The 25,752-nt window shown below is 35.8% G+C and overlaps 3 protein-coding genes and 1 long non-coding RNA gene across 10 annotated transcripts; 1 reads left to right on the top strand and 3 right to left on the bottom strand.

Annotated features, from left to right (window-relative positions):
- Window positions 1-166: 166 nt before the first annotated feature.
- LOC117210238 lies at window positions 167-12,788 on the bottom strand. The gene is made up of 10 exons (XM_033453050.1): window positions 12,391-12,788; window positions 4,529-4,969; window positions 2,764-3,754; window positions 1,846-2,490; window positions 1,386-1,695; window positions 1,216-1,286; window positions 944-1,137; window positions 735-862; window positions 479-658; window positions 167-375 (listed from the first exon to the last, which is right to left on the bottom strand). Exons 1-10 carry the CDS (start codon window positions 12,485-12,487, stop codon window positions 199-201), a joined length of 3,234 nt encoding a protein of 1,077 aa, XP_033308941.1. The 5' UTR covers window positions 12,488-12,788; the 3' UTR covers window positions 167-198.
- LOC117210244 lies at window positions 6,704-9,218 on the bottom strand. The gene is made up of 4 exons (XR_004488072.1): window positions 9,039-9,218; window positions 8,618-8,789; window positions 8,070-8,520; window positions 6,704-7,302 (listed from the first exon to the last, which is right to left on the bottom strand). It is a non-coding gene; the product is annotated as an uncharacterized LOC117210244 (long non-coding RNA).
- Window positions 9,446-14,732, top strand: LOC117210243. Of its 4 annotated transcripts, XR_004488071.1 has the most exons (5): window positions 9,446-9,797; window positions 9,914-10,302; window positions 11,391-11,471; window positions 11,596-11,720; window positions 11,901-14,732. XR_004488071.1 is itself a non-coding variant. In XM_033453057.1 (4 exons), exons 2-4 carry the CDS (start codon window positions 10,282-10,284, stop codon window positions 13,831-13,833), a joined length of 417 nt encoding a protein of 138 aa, XP_033308948.1. In that variant the 5' UTR covers window positions 9,446-9,797; window positions 9,914-10,281; the 3' UTR covers window positions 13,834-14,732. The 4 variants fall into 4 exon arrangements, 1 of the variants encoding a protein (XP_033308948.1); XR_004488070.1 differs by having other exon boundaries at window positions 9,914-11,471; XM_033453057.1 differs by having other exon boundaries at window positions 11,391-11,720; window positions 13,768-14,732.
- Window positions 14,733-15,832: 1,100 nt separating this feature from the next.
- On the bottom strand, window positions 15,833-25,299 carry LOC117210237 (transcription elongation regulator 1). Of its 4 annotated transcripts, XR_004488067.1 has the most exons (19): window positions 25,015-25,169; window positions 24,173-24,431; window positions 23,998-24,087; window positions 23,734-23,925; window positions 23,391-23,634; window positions 23,083-23,301; window positions 22,804-23,007; window positions 22,454-22,724; window positions 22,157-22,386; window positions 21,914-22,074; window positions 21,630-21,838; window positions 21,396-21,546; window positions 17,846-18,289; window positions 17,565-17,774; window positions 17,222-17,488; window positions 17,051-17,128; window positions 16,731-16,954; window positions 16,046-16,656; window positions 15,833-15,958 (listed from the first exon to the last, which is right to left on the bottom strand). XR_004488067.1 is itself a non-coding variant. In XM_033453048.1 (18 exons), the coding sequence occupies exons 1-18, from the start codon at window positions 25,167-25,169 to the stop codon at window positions 16,653-16,655; spliced, it is 3,600 nt and encodes a 1,199-aa protein (XP_033308939.1). In that variant the 5' UTR covers window positions 25,170-25,299; the 3' UTR covers window positions 15,833-16,652. The 4 variants fall into 4 exon arrangements, 3 of the variants coding, with proteins under 3 accessions (XP_033308939.1, XP_033308937.1, XP_033308940.1); XM_033453048.1 differs by having other exon boundaries at window positions 15,833-16,656; window positions 24,173-24,419; window positions 25,015-25,299; XM_033453046.1 differs by having other exon boundaries at window positions 15,833-16,656.
- Window positions 25,300-25,752: the final 453 nt, after the last annotated feature.

The raw sequence follows: 25,752 nt of genomic DNA, 5'->3' as shown, positions 1-25,752 counted from the left end.
GAATTGTTTTATAAGAATTTCCTGGAGTCGAACGTGAGATGTTAATTGATCGATATAAGGTAACATTATAGTTTGTTATACATAAAACTGCAGTAAATTTTAAACATACGAACAAAACATTGTAAAATCCAGTATAAGGCACTGAATAAATTAAATGAAAGCAGAGTTGATAGAAATTTTACTTTATTACCGTAAAATTTAGAAATTTGTATCGTAATCAGGATGATGACGACTTGATAAATTCGTTGTACTATCGTAACCGCCATATTTACTGCTAGTATGAGACCCGTTGTAATAATAACCGTTCCACTGCGATCTCCAACTATCGTACATGTTATATTTCTTATTGTCTTGAAAAGATTTTTCGACAAGAATCTAGAAATTAATAAAATATTTATATAATTATATTTAATAAATATTTACAGAATTATTTGTTACAAATGATTTCAAAAGGGATATAAGTATTTTAAAATTCTACCTTGTTGGAGGTCGATTCGAAAGACTTGTCATTCCAAGAAACGTCTGGGTCAGTCCAAATCGTATGTACCGGCTTTGAGTAATCACTAGATCTATGAGCTGTAATATTCTTTGCTACTTCTTCTTCGTAAATTGTAGATATAGATGGTTTCAATTTCGAAGCATTATGACGATTTATTAACTAAAGATTAAATATATCGTAATGAATATTAATTTTACATTAAAATTAGTGTTTCTTCTTCTGATTTAATACTTACCACAGAGACACCAAATATGATGATAAAGACCAATCCACCAACACCAATTACGATTACAGCAATTGCCCATTGTGGAACTAACCTATCGTCTTCTTCAGTGTATTGGGGAGTTGTCACTTTAGGTATCACTGAAAGGGTATTATTTTTAAACAAAAAGTCAAGATGCCAATTTTATGAAATAAATACTTTATCAATAACACATAACATACCTACAAAATCCGTATATTTCGGATCGATTGTAAACGATCCAAGCTTGATCGAACTCTTCGTTTTAGTTTCGTTCCACCTGTTTGCGTTATAAGTCCGTAACGAATCGTGGAAAATAACTTTCAATTCCTGCGTATTAACATTTTGCTCCAAGTTGGCCAATTCAACAAAATAATCTACCAAAATACTACCCTCGCTAAAATTTATAAATTTCCTCATGAAATAAATAAATCAGCTTTTCATCAATTTTGACAAATTTTATCTGTATTATTACCTGAATGAATCGATTCTTATCTTTTTATACCATTTTGCTAGGACAGCAGATTTTGAGAATATGAAGTTCATCTGTTAAAAGATAAAAAGAAATGTTATTGAACATTATGTTTATAAAATAAACGCTTTCCACCAATTTAATACATATATGAATAGTACATATACGAATACCTCTCGCTCAATTTCACTGGCGAGTTTCTGCCATTCTTGAGTATTTCGATCAAGTAATTCCGGTACCCAGCTTGTATTACCAATTATCTTTATAGTTCCAGCGACTTCGCAATCTTGCTCACAAATTCCTGGTGTGGTTGGTCGAGGCGTTGTCGTCGTAGTCGACGTTGTCGTAGTGCTCGACGTTGCTTCGGTTATCGGGATTAGTGACGCAGACGAAATCGTTGCGGTTCGAGCAGCTTCCAGTATCTTTTCTATCGAGATCGGAGTAGTGGACGAACTAGGCCAGCCGGTAAATTCTGTGGTAACTCTGCAAAAGTTACAAAAGAAAATTTAATATCAACACGATTTAATCTCAATTTCAATTTATATTTGACTTTCAAATTTGATTCCTTAAAAGAAACTTTAAATTTGATCTGCAACTTTGCGTTGAAACAATAATTCAGTTTACAGGACTCACCTGATCGGCCATCCTCTGTGTATTTTCGGCGTAACCGTGCCAGGTCCTTCACCTCGAGGACTGGGTGGCGTGGTGATTTTATTAATTGCTTTCCGTCCGCCAGGCCTGCTAGGAAACACGAGTTTCAAACCAGCGGATTTCTTCGTTGTGGACGAAGTAGATTCTGTTGTCACAGAAACATTGGATTCGGTAAAATTCTCAGTATGAACGTCTCCCGGCTCTGAAATAAGATTCTTCCTCTTCTGTTCGTAATCACGTGGCAACAAGGAAGAAATGTCAACTTTGGATTTAGCGAACAAATCCTGAATCGTTTTCTCAGCTGGTGATTTCTCTGACGAAACGCCTATACTTTTCGCTGTTGTCGTCATTGTTGTCGTGTCATCCTCGTTTCTCTTTTTGTTATAATCCGCTGGTAACAACGACGATATATCGACCTTAGATTTCGCCAGGATATCCTTCAACAGGGAGCTTTCTGTAACAGTCGAGTCCTCTTTCTTCAATTTGTATCCGGGTGGTAAGAAGGCACTTATGTCTTGAACAATCACGTTGGTTTTAGGTTTTTTCGCCATGGCAATGGATGCAGTTGACGCGAGTTGAGTCGTGGTTGGTTCTGCTGTTGTGCTAGTTGTGCTCTTTGTCGGCCATCTAAAGATCATTAATCATACTCTGTGTTACTCTACATTGTATATTTATCTCTATTAAATTGACAATCAGAACTAACTGCGACATTTATAGTCATACAAATATCATATAAGTCAAGTCATATAAATCTTTATACGCTTAAAAAAACGCTATAAAAATATTAACTTAAAATGAAGCGAAGAAATACTCGTGTATTTATAAAAACTGCATATTCATTTACGAAACTACATCAAATTCCTAAACAAATTGAAACGAATATCCTAAACTATCACCAACCTGAATCCAGTCTTGGAAAGCGTCGACACCGTCGACGAACTCCTCGTAACGTAATCACGCGGTAACAACCCTTCCAAACTATCGAGCGTCGTTTCGATCTTCGGCTTCGGCGTAGCATGATCGTTTCTCTTATCGTTGTATCTTCGCGGCACAAACTTGCTAATGATCGGCGTCTTAGCGGTAGTAGTATACCTTCTGCGATTATTCCTGTCTCTTTCGTTCAAAACGTCCAACTGAAGGGAATTGCCGGCAGTTCGGAAGCCACCGGCGAGAAAACCGCTGGACAATTCCGACTGTACTCTGTCCAATTTATCGATAATGCTTTCCGTGGACTCTGGAGGTGGCGAAGTTTTCTTCTCGCTGCTATGGCCGATCGGTTCGATACGATCTATTACAGGAAACGGCAAGAATCGAGCGCCAGATATGCTACGACTCGTTTGAACTGAAGCTAATATTCGAGACGTATCCTCGGTTGTTATCGCTGTCACGGGTTGTTCCGTGATTACCATAGAAGTGGAAGAGGGTGGTGCGGCAACTTGTTCGGTAGTAGTCGGGGAGGATGTGGTTGGAACGGAAATCGTGCCATTGACGACGCTTTTCGTCGTTACTACCGACACTATGGCTCCTCCGATCAAGATGGAACTATCAGCGGAGGAATTTATTCTCGACTCTGGTGGTCCGAGAAAAGCAAAAGTTTTGTCGCTACCTTCCATCGAGGAACCCTCCTCGTTGTTGGTCGTTGAAATTGGCGTGTCTAGATCCTTTTCTTCGAACAGGTCGGACGAAGAATCGTTTACGTTCGCAACGTGGTGAGAATCGAAATATTCTTCCTCTTCCTCTGACGTATCATAGTCGTTGTCCTGTGGTTTCTTCCCATCTTCTTCTTCTTCTTCTTCTTCTTCATCTTCTTCTCCTCCTTTTTGTTCTCCGTGTTCCTCCGGCTCCGCTTCTTCTTCCTCTGCATCCGAATAGTCGCGAGCGTGTTCGTCCTCTGCAAAATTTCAAAAATCTTGTTTTTACAGACAACATGATCGGTGGTCTCGTTTCTTTCTGTCTACGCACGGGACTTTCTTTGCCAGGTGACGAAAGGAGCTTACATAACGTAGAACTCGTCTACAAAGATCATAATTATTTGATACTGTGGCGCTATATCACGAAAGAAGGTAGCTTAAAAGGTGGCTGCGCCTTGATTTTGCGTTACGATGGCAGATAATCGATTTCCTATGGTCCTCCGAATCGCTATTTGGAAGTTATATAATTTAATCAAGTCGATTTCTATTAAAGTTTATACATAATCATGTTCCAGCCAGAGTCTTTCCACGTTAAATCGAGGATCGTGTCGCGTAAAGGTTCGTGTTAGGAAATTACTAATTTTTGGAATTTCATTCGTATCACATTTTACACAATTATACGATCTACGCGAAAAGTAAAGTACATTTCGAGTAGTCGAGAATTCTTAACTTCGTTCAATGAGAAATGTCCGTCAACGCTCTTTCGTGGCATTTCTTTGCACGTAGGGGAACTTTAAAAGGATTAGAATTAAGGAAAGTATATAACAAAGCACGCTGCTTATTACGTTTGGTCTATCAAAGAATATTTGTCAGACTAATTGTAAGTAAGAGCGAACGCAAAGAAAGAACGCAACAGTGTTGCGAAATTTGAATCGTTTTCAAGCTCTTAATAGTTATTAAAATTTGAGGATTATACGTGTTAATAACTTTTAAATTTGAGCTTCAAAATTTGAGTAATTTTCAAATTATCTTACCTGCGGCTCGGTATCGCGACCGATTGGGACTCGAGTAATCATCGTTATAGTAATTGTACGTGTCGTACTGACTCGTCGAAGGGTCTTCCACATAATCTTCGTCTCTGGACATGTCTTCCGTTTGAGCGGTTAACTCTGACGGAGCTCTTTCGTACTTTGCGTTAGTGGAATCGGTGATTTTAGGAAGCTTCAAAGTTTCATGTTCCGTTTTTGGGTCGGTTTCAACTTCGTACTCGTCTTCGTAAACTTCCTCGTCTACTTCCTCTTCGTGATTGTTTTTCTTTCCAATCGTTTTTGATGTCTCCATGACATTGTTTTCGTCCAAGGAGCGTAATAGCGTGTCCGCTGGATTATTGACAGGAGATGCATTCTTGTCCTGTTGTTCGTACACCGAATTCGTTGGTATCAGACGCGATAATTTGTCCCACGATTCGGCCGATCCTTGAAAGGAAATTGGTTGATTCGGTGTGAGATTTCATGAATTCCATTCGAATTTTCTGCATAAATACTTGCGAAAGAAAGAAATATTCAATTACTTTCTGCAAGGACGAATTTCATTATAAAAATAAAATACATCGGTATTCGATAGATAATAAATATCAAGGAAGACGAATTTCAGTAATGAAAAGAGTAATTTTAAAATAAATATACCTAATAACTTAAAGACAAGTGGCAACCTTTAGATATAAAATCTAGTGTACTGCATACGATAGCAAAAATAAAGTTGTGATTTAGAAAACAAACCAAACGAATCGAACGAATGAAAATCGGAACACCGAAAATGAAAAGTGGGTGTGCTCGATTCGCATAATCATGTATAGATCATAGTTGCTCTTTCACGGACTTAACTAGCACGTTCCGTGAGAAACTGTCCGGATCGTTTCCGAAAGAAAGCGAAGACGCTTTCCAGCATTGTTTCTTCGCGTTTTGTAATGTCCTTTGCATCGAGAAACAGTCCACTTTATTTTCTCGACTAGTCGCGGAAAACTCGACTCCAAACTTCCTGCCGCACTACGTTATTAAATAACCATTTAAAGTTTCATGTTACAATTCTTGAATATGTAAGATATATGCTGTTACAATATCTTACGTAATTTGACTTCTACCGTAATTATTCTGCTTCGAAGACCACAGATTAACACAATTCTTACTTAATGTATGCTTATGCATAATATAAAGATCGTGAGCTTTCAATTTTTTTTTCTTTTTTTAATGAGTAAAGATAGAAGATCGAAGAGGATTCAATATATCGAGGCACGATACAATGAAATAGGATTAATTAATTTTTAACGTACGCAATTGTAAATGCGCGTAATTAATATTCGTACAATAATTTACTTATTGGGATATCTCTCACAAAAGTTTAATCCAAGTTCTTTGAAAATCAACGAATCTATTAGCATCGATTATCATCGCATTGTAGTTAATACGACGATATATGTTTACGTTCGATTTCTCCTGACTTTCGATTGGTAGAAATGTTTTCCGCTTTTATCTCAAAGGGAATCGAAGTTAATTTCTATTCAAAACAGGGCAATAATCCGCACGATTCTCTCGCACGAGACCTTAGCTACATCGATGTTCTCCTTTTTCTAGCTTTCGATTAGAAAAAGTACGCTCTACTTTCGTATTTCACGATGACGAAACTTCTTCTATCCGAAATAACTTACGAATAAAGATACATTAGATAAATAAACTATGAAATTAAATAAATTAGACGATTGCAGGATCTTCGACCTATTACCGATACTTCGATCGCTAAAGATTCGTTGCATCTTACGCAATAAACACCATGATATGCTATTGTAAGCAAACAATAAGGAAACGATTTCCTCCATTTGAATTCACGAACAACTTCGTAAAGCAATTCGACTTTCCGAGTTGAAAGAAATGCAACGTGTTAAATATATTTGCATATCCTGTAATTTTTTACAGCTTTCGTGCAAAAAAGGAGCTCTACTCTGGTCTAGTTTCTCCTCGTTTTATTAGCAACGTTAGTTCCGCTATTTATTCTCGTAGTAGGTACCGCTGAACTCCAAAGTACCATTCCCTTTTTGGAACAGGATACGCCGAAATTAATACTTACGCTATTCAATGATCCTACCGTTGTTTTTCATTCACAAATCCTTTCATACTACAAAATAAATAATAATAAAATAAAAATCCCCCAAAATTAAAATTATCCTCCTATTAACATTCCTTCGTATATTTTCATATTTTTTACCGTCTTTTACACTGTAACTCCAGCTTGAATGTCAAACATCTTCTGCTTCGTCAAATAATATACCCATTATAGTATGCTCACTGTGTCTTTAAACCTCTGCTTAACACTCTATTCGTATCGCAAAATATATATTACGAGTGCATAAACTCGGTTTACGATGGTTTTGCCAAGCAGAGGCGAATAATATTTGCTAGAGAGAGTGGCTGAAATATTCCGAGTTCCAGCAACGCGGGATACTCTTGAAAAGGGTTGTATCAGTGGTAAATGTCGTAAGTGGAATAGTTCCGTGGGTGTGTCCGTGATGGAGTCGACGAGTCTCTAGGCCTTCGAAATCCGAGCGGGAATATAAATTAAGGCGTGGTTACGCTACTCGAATGCGTTAATTGCACTGGTTTTCTTACGATTCGTTTGTTGCCGTGTAATTTGATTTCTCAGCGCTAAATTCGCGCAAACACACGTGCCGTTTTAATTGCCGATTAACAAAGTTCACTTGCGCTTTTCGGGCTCAGGTCCTATCTGTAGTCTCGTGTTTCGTTTTAGGAGAGAAACTCTAGAAACGCAGAAACTATCTGAGAATGCGTTTTATCCTGCATTGTTGTTTATGTAATTTAATTGTTCGCCATGAATTCGGTCTGTCGAAATAATTTGAGTCACTTAAAAAGACATTGAACAATTTCTAAAGATCCAATTCCTATACTTTCGTTTGATTTATTTTTTACGAATTAAATAATAATTTGTCAAAATAAATAATTAAATACTGTTTACGATACCATTTACTTTAAGTACTTTAATCGGACACGCATATACTTATTTTGTATCATCGGTCTTTAATAATCGATGCGAGAATTGCAAGATACCCCGATCTATCTATTACCTCGATCAATAAGAATTTTATGTGAACATCGATCAAGATCGAACGACACAGTTTAGCGATCGCGTTTTCCGCCGCGCGTTATAAATTATCGAGCTATTAAAAGCATAACGCGCGAAAGCTTGCGGTAAGTGCTACGTGATTAACTGTCAATGGAAATACATTACTTCGCATCGTGTATCTAATTTCATGATAACGCGGCCTTTTTTGAACCGCACACCGTTGCAAACTGCAGAACGGACGTAAAATTATCCTCGTCGAAATTGAAAACTTATCTGTTTAAAAATGCAAATCGACTCTCAACTATTCATTCGTCGACATTCAACGCTATTCAAAATGATATACAACTAATTCAAATTTTCTGTAAAATGCGCGTGTAATCATAGTACAATTCATTGTAGATTCGTCATTCTCATTTAACGCAATTCTAAGTTATCGTGACTTACGTGATCAATGTTTTTCCGTATTTGTGTTCTTTTGCCGGAACTCGCTCATATGTCATACGGTTTCCGCCACTGATGCTGAACCGGAGTCGATATTCCCAGCTGTCTCGACCGGTTGTTGGCAAATTCATCGAACTATTGACGTAATTCGAAATCGCTTATATGGCCAATACCAGTTCGTATTTTCAGTGGAAGTTGTTTGATACTTTCACGATCGAGACAGCAGGAAGTGTTTGCTTGAATTCTAACGGGTGTACGTGCACGAAAGGAGCGAGAAGTCGCGCGTGCCAAGCTTAGGCAACGAAGTTGTATATGTATAAATAATAGGCCGAGTGCAACCGTTCTCCTTTCAATCGTCCTTCGACTTGATCGCGTCTACTCTCTGCTCGTACGTTCACACGAATTCTTAACTTGAGGTACTTGCCAAAGTATCGATCGCGTCTTTTTCTTCGTGCTACAAAATGTATTGCTACCTTATTGCTACTATTTACGTTACTTTTCCTAAACTTACTATTATTCAAACAGTACGTCGTTTAATGATATAGCGTTACCTTTCTGGGTAAAATAAATTTATTACGGCTCGTATTTTATTTTCGGCACTTTTTACGTGTCAGGTGAAATTTCCACGTTACAAGATTTATGAAATTCTCCAAGCTCGTTCGAGCATTTTCATGATTCGACTTTCTTCACAGTTCGATATGTCACATGTAATTTCTCCCACAGCTGCAGCATCATAAAATCATCAACTTTCATCGTAATTGCACGATACATGAATCAAAACCTTAACGATTTTATAAAAAATACTTTTATTGGAAGATATATATAGATATAGACCGATAGATTTTCGATCGTATTTTTCATTTCTTTATTAACCAATAACTAGTAGTACTATTCGCAATATGCAATTGCGATTGAGAGTAACCATGCAACTTTATTAATATTTCTTTCGTCGCAAATATTATAGATGCATACCTTAGCGACATTTTACCACGCCTTTATCCGTTCGTCTCGAATAAACGTATAAACGAGTGGTTTGACCTCGCACGATTTCAAACCGATTAAAACCGCCTTGCGCCCTCTCTCCCATCAGATAATGCATCTACATACAGGCGCGGGTCACAGAACTGCGTCTATCTGTGCGGCACGACGATATTTTGAAATAACACGTTCCATGCTTATTGTACCGTGACTTTCCTTATCCAACGCGAATGTAAAAGGCGAAAGATTCGCGTCTGCACGCAACGAAACGGTCACACGACCGTGCCATTTTCTGGCCTACAATTCTAGTGAAAACGAAGCCTAAACGAGAAACGCGCCTCGTCAAAGATTCGGCGCTCGATACGCACTTTCCTTAAGCGAACACACCGTTATTATAGCGCCACGCAATTAATGCAGATTCCTGATACGCGATGTTCCAGTTCTACCAACCGACTGTATACATGATTAATGGCGAACTTCATAGCCAGGTTGCTATTAATTCTCTCTTATTAACCTGTTTGTTTGTTTGCGGAAGTACATACAGCAAGTACTTTCTTCGCGATCGATATTTAAAAAACTTCGAATTCAGCGTTAACAAATTTCTAAATGTAGATTTTTGTTTTTATTTAAAGTCGCATTCAACTATCAGTGTTGTTAGCGATTACTTTTTGGTTAAAACAATGCACATGTTTTCTGCTAAGGGCTCTAGTACTCTAAGGTCCAGTGACTTCTGCTATCGACTCAAAGACACTGGTAGATACTGCAATTATCTCGGTACTTACCATAGAGATTACACGCAGAATGAATAACAATAAATTTTGTGAACGGTTGAGGTATTATCTATACGAAATATGTATGTGTGTATGTAGTTTTAGATGAATTCCGAATTACCAGAACCACGCTGAGATAAACAATACAACTACCACAGGGGTGGCGCGATTGAAAATTCGCCTGCCGGTCACGAATCATAGATCTGTTTCAATTACTAAATATTATAACCAGTACGACGCTTTAGGTATTTCATACATTTTTAGACATTATCTATACCTTGTATTTATCTACATCTGTGAAATTGTAACATTTGTAAGAATATATGCATAAATATCTGCAGTCTACCTCTAAGATTTAGGATGACCATGATGAACAGTTCGGAAGCAAGGTGCAAGAAAATGTACGATCGATATTGCTATGCATATTGGCAGAAACTTTCTCTAAAGAAGTTTCTTTTTCAAGGTTAATGACTCAACTGGGAAAGAAGGTAAATCAGTTGCCTTACTAATCTCGTAACATTATTTATAATATGGTAGAAATCGCGCTTTAATAATGTATTTTATACGTTGCTCGTCAATGGTATTGTGTCATTGATCTTTTCTGGGAAACTGAGATATTCGAGCACCAGGTTTCGTTCGTGTCTTGATCATCACGGGGTTACCCATTCCGATCTGATGATTAACATGATAAATCCAGTTACGTGATTTCAAAAAAATCTCATCTATTACGAGATCTGTGAGACGAGTATTATTTAAACTCGGTGAAAAGAGCGAGGTCACGAGATGCACGACGAAACCGTGTCGTATTTCATGGAAATCATTTACATGGAGACTATTCGTTCTTGCACGCCTACAACGCAAATATCGATACATTTGAGATCTAAATTTACTATTAATTCATGTCTGATCGATTAATATTTTTAACTAATCTTCAAAGCTGGAACAATGTTGCATGAAAACTAAATTGTTTTGTATGAAATGGTTATTCGGTTGGTGTTTACGTTTCTAAGTTCATTGATTTCTGTCTGTACGGCGTATTCCAGGATTGGAAATGAAGAAAGAGACGCGGGGAAACCCGTTCGCTGCAAACAGAACGGATCTTACCGGTGATTCGAATCATTATTTTTAGAATTCTAATTTGAATAACAAATTGATAATCGTTTCTTTTCATTTTTTCTATCATTAAAAAGGCGGGAATAAGCAAACGAAAGAAACGCAAACAATTTTACTGTCATTGAACATACTTTGCATTACAAATTAATGGAAATCTCTTACTTTTCAATCTGATTATTTTAATTCGTGATCCTACTAATATCAAGCAATTAACCCGTAGGGATATAGAACGAATCAAATGAGATTTATTTTAACGAAGTGTTGAAATTTTATTTTTTTTTTTTTTTTCATTTTAGCATCGAGTATGAATAAAGTTGTGCGTCTATAGATTTCGCGTTGATTGTTACTTCGATACTCTTCTTTATGGCTATTACACAATAAACGATAATTGAAATATTATATGCGTGGAATCACGTCGATTTTATCATTTGCCATAATTTTAAATTAGATGTATCCGTTTTAGGGAATCACGATAATCGTTCGGGCCGAAGCTGTTATTACAGGCAACAATGGAGTTTCAATTGCGTTATCGTGGTACGCGATTGTACGTAACACTCGTATAGAATTGCAGTTCTATTGTATTGCGTATTGTATCGCAATGTACCAGGTCACGAATTCAAACTATCTAGTATTGCACAGCGGTCATCCACCGTTTATCCTGTCCGCAGGTTTAAGGCCGGAGTGCATGAAGTGTATTGCGTTATTCCTAGTTATGATTCAAGAAAACTTGCGCGTACCATTCATGCGAACATCGCTATATCTTCAATCTATTCATCTTACTATTAAGCAACGAGTAAGACTTTGTTACGAAATTATTATGCTTTGCTTATTAAATAAAGTCACGACAATTACCAAAAGATAGTAACCTACGAAACATCGTCCATACTATCGCGATATTTGTTACGATAAAATTCAAGTCCTAATTTATGTGATTTTTTCATCCAATTTTCACCAATGCATTGATATTTGACAGGGACGATTAACTGAAAATTTTGCCGGTCGTCGAAACGACAAAGAATACGAATTAAGCGAGAAAGACTACCGTGCCCAGTGAATCGTGACAGTCATACATCGTCGACTCTGTGGATTACATAAATACCACCTACACATTCCACTGGTATTACGTTGTCAAAATCAAACGGGACCTCTCAGTGGTTTCTTGAACAAACTTCGAAGTCCATGGCAGCCCATAAATCACCCGGTAACAATATACTTCGAAGAATCCGAAGAAGCCCTTTGCAGTGCAGTAAAAATTCAACCGGACAACCTGGAATCCCATAAATCTCCCACGACGCATATGTCCACGAGGACGTTCGCATTTACTCTGTGTGCTTTATCCATGAAAGGATTGCGCGGATCTCAGCAGCGCGCCCTCTCGGTCGGAACGCGAAATAGGATCGTACACTCAAATTCGTCGCTTCGAAGGGGTACTTCTTGCGCGGGTATTTTCGGAAAAAACATACCTTGTTGACAGTTCGTTGGCACGAAGGCGTAGCCGAGAATTAGAAACGTCAGAATCATGTTGACGAAACGGTTATCGTTCGTTTTGTGTCTCGACATCCTCTCCTGGTCACTTGTTCACACCGCGCACTTTTTCGTATCGGCACGATTTCCAGGCAGTTCGCCCGACTGTCAGTGCAACACTGTCATCGTAACAACGCTGAAATTCGCCAACCTTTTTCGTCACGTTGTGTCTGTGCCCGTTGATTTATCGAGCAACGACGAGCGGACACATCCTCGCAGAAGAAAAGAGACGAGTTCGCGAGCACGGCGCGTTTGTCACTGGCCACGGGTAGAAAGCAAAATCCTACTTTCACTTGGTGGCTGCGAGCCTCGCGAGGCGGAGCTGGCACGTCGAGGCCATCGCGATCTTTCCCTCTCCTTTCTGTTCTGTGACTTCTCCTCTGCCTCTTTTCTCGTGTACACGTCTTTGTGACGATCAACGAGAGGGAGCCGATACTTAGAAAAACCGCGGAGACGGGTTTTAGGAAAAATTTGAGAACGTCCGGGTACGACCTTTCTTGTATCTTCGTGAAGGTCGCCAGTGAGGATCAACGATCTTTCGCAACGATTTTAGAACCGGGAGGCAGTGTTTTCGACGCCGAGCCGAGCCCCTCAAGTCGAGGCTCTTTTGCATCCTACGAATAAAAGAGATCCTTATAAAACGAATTATTTTGTTCTCTAGATAATCTTGATCTCTTTTCTTTCACGGATATAACGAGATTAGTGAAAAGATACAGTTTTTGAATAATCATTAATCACAAAGTTGCATTGATATTATTTTTCTGTTTATTATTATTATTATATATTTTTTGTAATTTTTCCATATTTTCATTAGCTAGAAAATAATGGAATCCTAATATCCGAATTCTATGTTTTATATTTTAGACGAATATGTTACATAAGGATCCTCTAGTTTCGTTAATGTTGTGTAACTTCAAAGTTACATATCTATATGTGCGTAGTCCGATAATTTTATCTATCTAGATTAAAGCAGAAAGCTGCAATCGATATACAATGTTCTTTCTAGAACTCTGATCATAGATGGTAGTAATTCTGTTCTACAATGTGGAATATTACACAGTCAGTTTATCGTACCAATCACTGCTAACTCTAAAAACATGTTAGTATCATGTTTTATCACACCATTTTAATTCGTCGTTGAAGAATTAAAAAGTCCTACATTTATCGGTATCTAATTCCAGAAACATTTTAACGTATTTCATGTGATACACATTGATGTCCGCCTATTATGCGTCTGATAAAGCCCAACTTTGCATGCAAGCTATATATAGCGTGTGTTTAGTATCCTTATTTCGGTTCCATCTATCGTTTTTTAGAGGCTGGAAAGAATGCAGCCGAAGAATGCCATAACACGGCCGCGTCCTTCGGTAGGACCTTCGTAAGCATTTTTTCGACGTCGATTTTATCCTGTCGGGATACGTTCGTTAACCCTTACCGGGTACAGGCGACCTTTGCGAATCGACGTATCGTCGATTCCGAACTGATCCACATCCGGCCAGAAACCAAACGGGCACGAAAGGAAAAAGACGAGCAAGGTCGGCACAGCCGGGGAAAGTATTATCATGACGCAACGAGATTGAAGATGATGTTCTATAATAGCTTCTAAATTACTACTTCAACGGCATAGGGGATTAGTATGCCTTCACGTGCTTTACGTCACGTATGGTTGGTTTTTGTATTATTTTTTAATTTCTTGTGATCGACTTCGTGCGATTATTCTAACGAGAAAAAGATCTTTTATTTCTCTCTCTCTCTCTCTCTCTCTCTCTCTCTCCCTCTTTCTTTTGAGCATGTAGCATGTTTAGGTGTGTATATGCAAGTATGTATATCGAATAAAATTACCGCATATATGTATATGTAAAATTCACATATGTGATAATGCTGCTATCTAAATAATTGTGCGAATTTGTACCGAGTAGTACAAGGTTATTGGTATTAATGTGATTCAAAGAATTTTATCCTCGATGCAATTGTAAGTGCGCGTTGCTTTGCTCAAATAATTGAAAGTCGTATGAAGTTTATATGAATAATAATTAAAATATAATAACTTTTGATATCTCGCACTATTCTCTCGATAATTCACAAGAAAGCTCTGTATTTTCTTCTAGAGGTGACTCAATCCCTACAATTTGCATTATCGTAGCAATAAAAAGTAAGTTTGTATTATGAATGATCTATACCACTTGCATACGAAGTTTCATGACTTTTTGAATTTCCAAATTAACCGTTTAAACGTTCACGTTTCTGGAATATTTATTTTTAAGAATTTTATATACAGATATCTTTTTGGCAAAAGGCTAACCACCTGTTTTATAGTTAAAAATTGAAAGAATGGCAAAAGGATCAGCAGGATTCTTGTATCACGATTCTGTGTAATAAAATGCTGCTCAAGTAACATATACACTATCCTGCGATATATATCAGTATTAGGATTTTCAACTATTATTTACAGTGAAAATACGAGAGAAGATTCGGTTACAAACTAGCCATCGTGTCAAGTTGCCAATTTGTATTCCTGTGGAGTTAGCAGGAAGTGCAACTTGGTCTCGATTGTAACGGTAACGACAAAAGATATACCGTATATAATCATGTACGGTATTTTATTTCGTGACAATGGTACGAATTTACGGAATAACGTACTTGTCTTGGAATTTCTTAGTCATTTGTGAAAATGAGAAAATTTCGATCGTACACATAACCAAAACTCCTGAAAATTTTTTTTGATCGATAAAGCTTTGTTTATAAAATTAAAGATCGCAAAGATCATATCCAGAGATTTTTTCGTTGACTTAAGTTTTATATCTGAAAGATAAAAAATAATTTACGTAAAAGACGAATGGCATGAGAGCATACCTTTCTCAATAGATGCAGGCATTGAAGTCATTGTCCTATACTGGCATTCAAATCACCTCTAATCTATCTGATATAACTGCGGTATTGAAACTATATGTACATGATTAGTTATAAGTGGTCTAGATATTATATTTGATAAATTAAAAATGTAATAAGAAGAAATTAAATAAATTTTATTATATTTCGTGATATTTGAAACAGTCATGTAATTGAAAAAGTAAAATCGCTCCCTTTTTATAATGTTACAATATGCACAAATTTTATTATATTTGTTCTATGTACAAGATTTATATTGTAACATTATATTATTACATAATCGTGTAAATTATTAACTTTTGAGATAAAAATAAAAAATTAAACAATTGTTCGATAAAAAATAAAACACATTAACTATGGTGGCTTTTTGATCTTCGATTATTATTGTTCTTTTTTTGTCTGTGTATACAAGTCTGTAATGAAATATTATAAAATATTAGAAATAAAACGTAAATAATTCAATAGATCGTTGGGAGATGTAAATGCTTCTCATCGCAATTTTTATGAATTGTTTATTGAAGAAAATATATTTTCCTAATATCTTTTTCATGAGATTAGGAATTCCGTACCGTAAAAATGCCACATAAATAAATGGTAAATAATTGTGATTGTAAACATCTAAAATTTTTTGTATTTATAAGATTCATTATGATTTCTTTAAAATAAATGTTTTTAAATATTGAGAATATTTCGTAAGATACTTACGTTTCACATGATGCAATAGAGCTGCATAAGAAAAGTAATTCGAACAATGAAAATATAATTTCCGAATTATATTCCATCATAAAATTACTATGTATGATTGTCGTATGTTACAAATTTTTTTTTTGTTTTAGATATAATTATCAACACTTTTTTAAGCTATTATATTTTAACATCGGTTTATAGAAATTCACTGCGCATGATTTTAAACTAGTCGTGAATGCAATAAACACTGGTTATTATAATTTTCATGTAATTTTCATACAAAATATTCGTAATGGGGTGGTTATCTAATAAACCTAGATAAAATATGTATAAAATTCGCACTTTATGATATTATTATGTAATATTACTAATTCTTTCATTAACTAGCGTCTACTTTAACGTAATCCAACAAATAATATGATATGATATGCTTACACTATGGCATCTTTACAGTATGACACACATTTTTAGCTGTGTGGAATTGGCGTTAGTTTTATTGATTCCTATAATTACAGGCGATAATCATCTTGTGTGTAAAGTACTTCAATTCAACTACAGCTATAAATTCAATCATTGATTTGTTATTTGGACACCATATATATACCATGCTTTGATGAGGGCTGCGTTAGCTAGAACAAAAATAGATTCCGCAAATTCAAACACATACAGATATCTCTTTTGCTTCATTCGAGACGATATTTACTTTGTGGTTGGTCTTCTCGAAGGTTCTGAGGCAGTAGGCGGTGGAGGTGGACCCCTACGTGCCAATTCTTCTAAATATCCCATTAACAGCCGCGTTCGTTCAGCAGCGGCCGCTTCCAATACGAGAAATCTTCGATCTTTTCTTAAAATTTCTTCGATTTCAGCTAAATGTGCACTATTGTCTTGCACCTTTTTATATGTTTTATCAGTGATAAGTTTTGTTTCCTAAAATTTACATTTACTCAAATTTATTAAGCGATCAACTTCTAAAACATGTTGCATAATAGTAAAAACGGAAGTGATAATATATTCTTAACATACTTGAAGAAGTTCCCTAAAATCGGCCTTGGCCGCAACAAGTTTATCTTTAATATACTCTTTGAACTCCTTTTCGCATTTCTGCAAAGAAAAGAAATAATTATTGTACATACAGTAGTGGAAGAAAGTGATTTATAATTCAGATTCCTATATAGTTTTAAATAAATTACGTACCCGATCACTAGACGAAAATTTGAGATATCTAGGATCGTCTTTTAATGATTTTTTAATATCCCTCCATGAAGCGGTAAGTTCAGTAGAAGCGCCTACCTCATCAAGCAGCTCGCGGAACTTATCACGTTTCTTACGACTAAGCTGTTCTATGTGTTCATTAAATAGTCTTTCCTTTTCCTCGCGATCTAAACTTTCAGCTAATTCCCATCTATGATCTTTCCTCAATTGTCGTTTCGCTTCCCGCCATGCTAAGTCACCATTCCTTACCTGCAAATGTAGGTGGCTTATTAAGCGCACTGGATTAATTAAAATTCATCGTACATTACGTAGAAAAGATACATACCAAGTCTGCAAGAAGTGCACTAAAGTGCTGTACTGCCTCTGTATGACGATGGTGCTGCCTTTCCTTATCTCTATCACGAAGATGCGTAGCAAGAGTCCTCTGAACTTCTCTTTCTCTCTCACGAAGACTGGCTTCTGCTCTTCTTTCACGTTCTCGTTTCTGTTTCTCACGATCTTCTTCTGAATCAGATTGGTCTTCCGTGTTCTCCTTCTGAACAAGGAAGAGATACGTAAATTTCCAAAAAAGTAATTTTAATTAGCTGAAAAAGTTTGACCACTTACATCATTCTCCTTTTTTGATGGTTTTTCATCGTTATCTTCGATTTCTCCGCTTTCCTTCTCTGACACTGCCTCCTTTTTTTCCTTGCCGTTTTCCTCCGAAGCTGCTTCGATCCTGCGTTTTTTATCCTTCGAACTGTCCTTATCAAGCCGATCCTTTGACGATTTATCCTTGTACTTATCAACATCCTTTCGGTCCCTGTCTTTCTTCTCGGACTTGTGATGATCTTTATCTCTGTGCCGGTGGTCTTTGTCTTTCTCCTTTTCCTTTTTCCTCTCCTCCTTTAGCATACGAATGTAATCCCTAAACCAATCTTCCCTCGTGCTTGCTGACTCTACGACTCTGTACCTCCAATCTGATTCCAACTTTTTCTTACAATCGCTCCAATGCGAATGTCTGTCGATGTCTTTGTGTTCACGTAGCATCGCTATGAATTCCTTTTTCACCTGAAACGCATTTACCATAACAGTTTTCATCATTGAAGAATAATCAGCCCTTGCTTACACTCTATTTATACAATTCTGGCTTGAAATTGATTTTCTTATTTATTTATTGAATTATTTATCTTTTTTTGCTTGTTTCAGTTTTATCATGCACGCTTAAGAATTTCCAACCAATGAATACACGTTCAGCCACATTACAATCAGTTTATATTATTATTATATATATATAAATATGTATGTATAATATATAGGTGTCTATAAAAATTTATGGCTTGTAATGTGGATCAAACTATGTCAACTTGCAAACCTTTTTATTGGTTTTCAAACTACATTTCGTTAGGGGTAGAAGAAATAGTCATTCATGTCATTCGTTCGTGTCAGGAGGTATCACAACGTTAAGGGCTCTACTTGTTGGAATTTTTAATGAAATAAGCTGGTCAGTTTTGCTGAAAAAAATTATAATCATTATAGCTGTAAAAATAATTATTTGCTTAACCGAATCATCATTAAATACTTTGCATATTGCGATACGAAATATAAGAAAATATGACACTGAAATGTAAAAATAGAAAGAAAAAAGTATGTTATTATTTAATGATGAGACGGGATATAAAACGGATAAATTTTTATCTGCTGCCCTTGCTGAAAAGAAAAGCTGCGTTAGTATATTGTCACGAGATTTTGAAAAGATTAAAAGTTCTTAGCCGTTCAAATTACGAAACGAGGTTTTACTTTTACTAATTATTCCACAGTATTTGCCCAAAATTTATAAATCTCTATTTCTTATTGGTCTTATTCAAGAATTATATGATGTTTCGTGAATGGAGTAGTAACTATAAAATAATGGAGTAGTAATACAATTTTTAATATAAAGAATAGAACAATTTTTAATGAAACTTAATCTTTCATGTTTTTCATTAATACAATTCTAAACTACTTAAAAAATGTTTGGATTTTATTACTATAAAATACTCTATAACTAATGAATCGATTCATTTAAAGATTTTATATGTCTCTGGTTCCTTTACTTCTACATATATTATCAAAATAAAAAATAACAGCAATATTCAACTTGTTTATTTCAAATTCCCATTACGTAATTTGTGAACGACCTATGGTTTCAATATAGTGATAATAATCTGTTATTTTATTTATCTAAACTTATACATATCTATTTCACAATGAAAAGTTGAGTTAGAGTTCAGAGTAGCTGGCACATTTTGGTCTTGAATTTTTTATTATAGTTATTACTCGGATCCCGATCCTATACAATTTTAAGGTAGTAAAAAATTTGTGCCACAATTGTCTAATTTTTATTTAAACACAATAGAGTTGCAATGTCCACTTCTAATATTTTTACGACAAAAGCAGTCAAGGTTCTCTGAAGAATACAAACCAAATTTCATGAAAGCACACTCATTCTATCATTTCAATATACTCATCTCATGTTGCTTCAAATATATTAAATTTTAAACAAAAATACTTATATTGCATTTAGTGAGAAAAAAAATATTTTTTGTAATAATTTAAAAAGATAGCAATAAAAGAAGAAATACTTTGACACCAATTAAAATGCATATTTTATTAATTTCTGATGTAGGTTCTGGTTTTTTCTTTATATTTAAACTTTAATATATTATGTATTGACATAAGAACAATTGCCAAAAAGATTGATATTTCCTTCGAACTTTTCCCTTTTTTATTTATCGAGACCCTTCATACAAACTCGACGAAACTTTACTAGATGTAAAATAAAGTGCAAGGAAAAAATGAATTTGTTCTTATGTTGATACATCGATTATGAAATAGATTGGTAGCTTTTGTTTCTCAAAATAAATAACGGTTCTTTATCTCCAGAAAACAGAACAAAATCTACAAATATGATTTTGGAATTGATGCTACCATTGGGGTTGTTGACACCTTACTTTTGCTGATAATAGATTCAATTTCTTTGAAATTGGTTTTGATTTTTGGGGAAAAGTTAATCTTTTGAAGTAACGAGGATTACGAGTAATATACAAATACCGAGTTCGTTCATTCTCATGACTCTGCTTTGGAGTAAAGAATGCGGCGCGCAAGGGTGTGCCAACTGTGCCACGCAGTGTAGGTGGGGATGGTAGATGACATCATCCATGCCACCAACCAGCTTCAGAACCAAGCCACTCCACATACGGAACCTGTCCTGCCTGCCTCCTGACTGAAGTGGAGAGTTCAGAACACATAAGTATATAAGGAACCGTCACATACTAAGATTTTATTCTCTACATCTCCCATCTTACAGCTACAAAACTTTTGTCTATCGAGAAAATCTACTGGAGTAGAGAATTATTAGAGAAACTTCTCCTGGTATGTGTTCTTCAGCCATTAATTTAGGAATTCATATTAGATAAATCTTACAAGTGGAACAAAATAGTAACATACCTATAGAACCTGAAAGAATGATTAATTATTGCTGAAAATATAAATTTATTATGCATTATATCCTGTCTAATTTAAGATTTTATTTAATATTCATTTACGTATCATCACATATCGTATCTTTTTCAAACAGTAAAATAATAGAAATTTTGGTGCTGAATAAAAACTTATTCAGGTTTTATATAACTTATCGCGAATATATTATATATTATATGTTTTCATTTGATATTCTCTTCGTTGATATTATGATTTCCCAGAACGAAATGGAGGATGTATATATGAAAATGAGATTTGGCATGGAAGAGGGAAAGGTTTAATGGATTTATTCCAAAAGAACTTTTCTTTTATGATACTTTGATATATCCGGAGAATTGAGGTACACAGAAACGTACAAGATATCCTCAAATATTTCAGAACATTTCAAAGCATCGATTTGCATATTATATAGCTAAAAAAAATTTAGCACAAGTACCTTAATTCTCACATATTTAAAAAATTTGTTATGTTCTTTTATCGCGTGAATGAAATAATATTTATAGGATTTTTTCTTATTTATGGTATTGATTAAGGTAGTGAATGTCTGAAGGTGAATTTATATTGTTTCAATTAAGATTTTGATATTGTAGCACGAATCCTGAAAAGTAATATTTTCATTGCAACAAGATCAATGATGTTAATAAAATGAAAATACCTGTTCTCGTTTTGCTGTTTTTTCCTCTTTTTCCTTCTTTCGCACTTCCAGCAGATATTCGTTGAATAGGCTCTCCCGTTCACGCATCTTTTCTACATTCTTAAACCGTTCATCACGCCCATGTTTTTGAGCAAAATCACTAAATGAAGATCTAAATTGTAAAAAAAAAAAAAAAATTAAAAACATTTAATTTTTTTCTAAAACTTTAAAGAATCTTTTAAAGCCATTACGTACTTCCCATGAAGACCAGCTTCTTCTAGTAACTTTTGAAATTGTTCTTTCCGTTCCTTCATTTTGTTCCTCTTTTCCCGCCTCTCTTCTTCCGCCCTCTCCTTTACGTACTTCTCGAAAACTTGTTTTCTCTCCTTTGATGTTAAAAGTAAGTATCGGGGGTCAAATACAATTTTGTGAAGCTCCTTCTCCCAAGTACTAAACGCGGATACCTACCAAGAACAATTATTTCAAATAAATAAATTTTATTTCTTATTAATGTTACTTATCAATTTATACTTGTTTACATCTTTCTCTGCAAGCATATCCCTAAACGATTTAATTCTTGTCTCCAAAGGAACAATCGCCCTTTCTCTAGCAGCTCGTACTTCTGCCTCTATTGCAGCCTCCTTTCCGATATCGATAGTTTTTTTATTCTCTTTCTCCTCTTCTTCTTTTGGCGCTGTGGCTAAAGCAGGAAATATGGTAATTTTATTAATACGTACATTTTTTTTAATATAATACACGGTTATGAGCGTAGTATAATTTACTTTTTGTATCATCCTGTTTCATCTTTTTTGCTGGTACTGGTTCATCATCACTGCTTTCACTTGTATCCGATTGACGCGTCGGTTTCGTAGCTACCACTGCATCTGGCGGAGTAGACACCATTTTATCGACATCTTGACGACCAATGAGATCATCTGGTCTTTCCCAGACAGAAATACGCGATGAGGGATTATAAAAGAATACGCGTCCATCGCCCGTCCAAACAACACACCTAGTAAACAAAATTTAAATTTAAATTTTGCCTAAGCATCGTAAAAAGTAGTAAATTAATTTTGTACCAAGGAGTTCCAGGTACTGGTGTACTAGAGATTGGTCTCGATTTGTCTTGAGGTTTGGCAGCTTCTTTAGGCGCTGTTTCCTCCTTTTTCGGTTTATTAGCGTCTGTTTCTTTTACACTATCTTTGGTTTCGTGATTACTTTCTTGAGGTTTTTCTTGTTTTGTGGCTTCTGTGGTTACATTGTTATTAGTAACGGTGGAAGTAGTCACGGCGGTATTCGTAGAGATGGTAGCTGCTTCTTCTGCTTTTTGCCGTAGCGCTAATTTTGCATCTAGCGATAATGATAAATAATTTTTCATATTGTTCATCTTGTTTCTAAATCTATGTTATACATTATATTAAATACATACTTTCGAGATCCTTTAGAGCTTGTGGCTTTTCCCAAACAGATTCTCCAGCTTTACTATTATAATAATATAATCTTCCATCCGGAGCACGATGTTCCGTCCATACCATAGCAGATGCTACTAGTTCCTGATCCAACTGAGCTAATATAGCAGGATCTTCTGCTGGAGCTTGTGGAGCCATGACTCCATGTGGCATTTGTGGCATACCTAATATGAATATTTTTTGTCATAAAAAATATAACTATTTTTTATGTGCGTATATCTATATATACATCATATTACCCCAATTTGCTTGTGGTGGACCATAGCCTCCAAAAGGCTGGAACCCTGGCGGTGGCATACCAAAAGGTGCTGCTCCAAATTGTGTTGCAATTGGACCACCAAATTGATTTGGCATCCTGTGTTGCATAGGTATCATATTAGGAGGAGGTTGCATCATATTTGTATTTACTGCTGGGGTATTCATAGTTGGGGTATTAGTTACAGTTGTAGGTGCTGTACCTGTATAGAAAGTATAATATTATAATATTTTTATTAAATTATTATACGTGTTAATCTTAATTTTTTGAACCAAAATTAACATATTATACCATTTGCTTGTGTTGTGTCAGCTGGTTGTGCATTCATGTCTGGTGTTTCACCAAGTGTAGGAGGTGGCCCTGTACCAGGTGGAGCAGTACTAAGTTGACTGATAGCATCTGCGTTATTTGTTGAAGATTGTTCGCTACTTTGAGACACCCTATTTTCATTAATTTGATTAGGAGTAGTAGCCGTAGAAGCAGGAGTGCCAGTTGGGGCTGTTTGTTTAGATGCTCCATGTACCAGTTGTTCTAACTGTAAAAAGAATTAACATCGTAACAATACAAAAATATTCTATTTATATATAATCACACAGGTTTTAATAGTAGAAATCTATAATGGAATTTAACCAACCTGATCTTGCACCATGACCTTAACATTTGGTCCCTCTGGTTTTGTCCATGTAGTTTCCCTTGTACGAATGTTATAATAATATGATTTACCATCTGGCGTTTTTGTTTCTACCCATACCTCTCCATTGAGATCTAAGCCTGGAATGTTTGCTTGTTGCGCCTGTTGTTGCGGGGGCTGCTGTTGACCTGGAATCTATAACAAAGTTCCAAGTGTTAGAACAAGATATTTGCATGTCTCTCTATGTTTCTGTAAATCAAAATTTACGTTATTCATATTGGGTGGTCCCATTCCAGGAGGTGGTCCATAAGGTCCAGGACCTGTCCCAATTGGGCCATTCATCATGTGTGGCGGTGGCTAATTACATATAAAGTTAAATTATATGTAATCATTTTATTGAAAAAATGACACATATTGACATATAAAATTAAATGATAATTACCAGTCCTGGAGGTCCCATAAGATTTGGCGGTCCCATCAGATTTGGTGGCCCCATAGGTCCCCAACTAGGATCGAACGGCGGAGGCCCTCGGAAACGTGGTCCTGCTGGACCCGGTGGACAATTTGGCCTAGGAGGTCCCTCAAATGGAAATCCGTTATTTGCTCCACGAAACATCGGTCCCCTAGGTCCAAATCCTCTTCCTCTAAATCTCGGAGGTCCACCTCTCATGGGAAAATCAAACCCACCTCTGCCACGACCCCTTAAATTATTGTTATATGTCGTGACTATGTACTTTACGTACCATACGTCTGAATCATTTACCCAAGCGTAGACATCTTCTGCATCTTCGTTTCTTTTCATACTAATTTTACATTTAACAAAGAAATTTGGATGGATCAATGACACGTAAAAATCATCTATGTGTGACATAAAAATCATTTATATAATTCTTAATAAGAAACATTATAAATATTCTCCAAGGTATTATTTACCTTCTTTCATGTTACAATAACTACGTAACAAAAAAAAACGATTTACATTCAAAAATGAAAACCATTACAACAGTAAGTTCATGAAACAAATCAATGAAACAATGTATCAAATAATTGTGGGTAAATCATTTCATCGTACAGGAGCGTAAGTAGAAACAATAGTCGCGTTTCCATAGCATTAAAAGTATAAGGAACTCATGGTAATATGAAGTTTGATCGTTTCGGTTAAACATATATAAGGGGTAAGGTATAAGTATCGCGAGGGGGGCAACCTAACCTTACTTTTCTATTTGGTATTTTCGACAATTAATCAGAGGGACGTATGAAATGTTAAGAGAAACTATAACGCACCTAAACCCTCCTCGACCCCGTGGTACGAAATGCCTATAATCTTCACCGTCGAAACTGTAATCTTCAGTTTCTTCCATGCCCTCTTCATTGTGTTCCTGCTCATTATTAGAAGCGGTTTCCGTAGTTGCGGGAGTTTGCTCGGTACTCGTTTCCATTTCACAATAATATAGAAATTAGAAATTTCCTTTCTACACGCCCATTTATTTCTTTTCTCAGCTCACAAAAATGCCGCAAACAAATCACTATTTTATTCAATGTAAGCCGTAAACATATCATTACCAACATAATAAAAGTACTTTCCTAGATTCATTGCCAGTGCTGTAAACCTAACGGTCATTATATCGTACGCGCGATGTGAATTGGTATAGGCCTGTTGGTTTCTTTTGAATATCTTGTACGATAATAAAGTAAATTGTAGCGCGGCGAATTTAACTCTACAGCAGCGTAGCCGAGGCAACAAACAAACGTTATTTATTTCAAATTTTATATTTACTTTCGTTACCATGGGAAAGAACATTGCCAAGGCATAAATTGCTCGCTTTCTAATATTATAAACTCCAATAAAATTAATGTTTATTAATAACAATTTGTGTTATTGGGTAACAAATAAGTCGTAGATTGTCATGTAAAATCCGAGCAGATAAATGGGTTACTATGCGACCTAAAAGGTTAGAATCGTTGAATCATAAAATCATCACGCTGAGCTCAGAGTCTAAGTAAATTTCATTAAAACGCAAA

The sequence above is a fragment of the Bombus bifarius genome, unplaced genomic scaffold, assembly GCF_011952205.1.
Source record: "Bombus bifarius isolate JDL3187 unplaced genomic scaffold, Bbif_JDL3187 scf7180000008199, whole genome shotgun sequence".
Classification (NCBI taxonomy): domain Eukaryota; kingdom Metazoa; phylum Arthropoda; class Insecta; order Hymenoptera; family Apidae; genus Bombus; species Bombus bifarius.
This window is presented reverse-complemented; position numbering and strand designations above follow the sequence as displayed.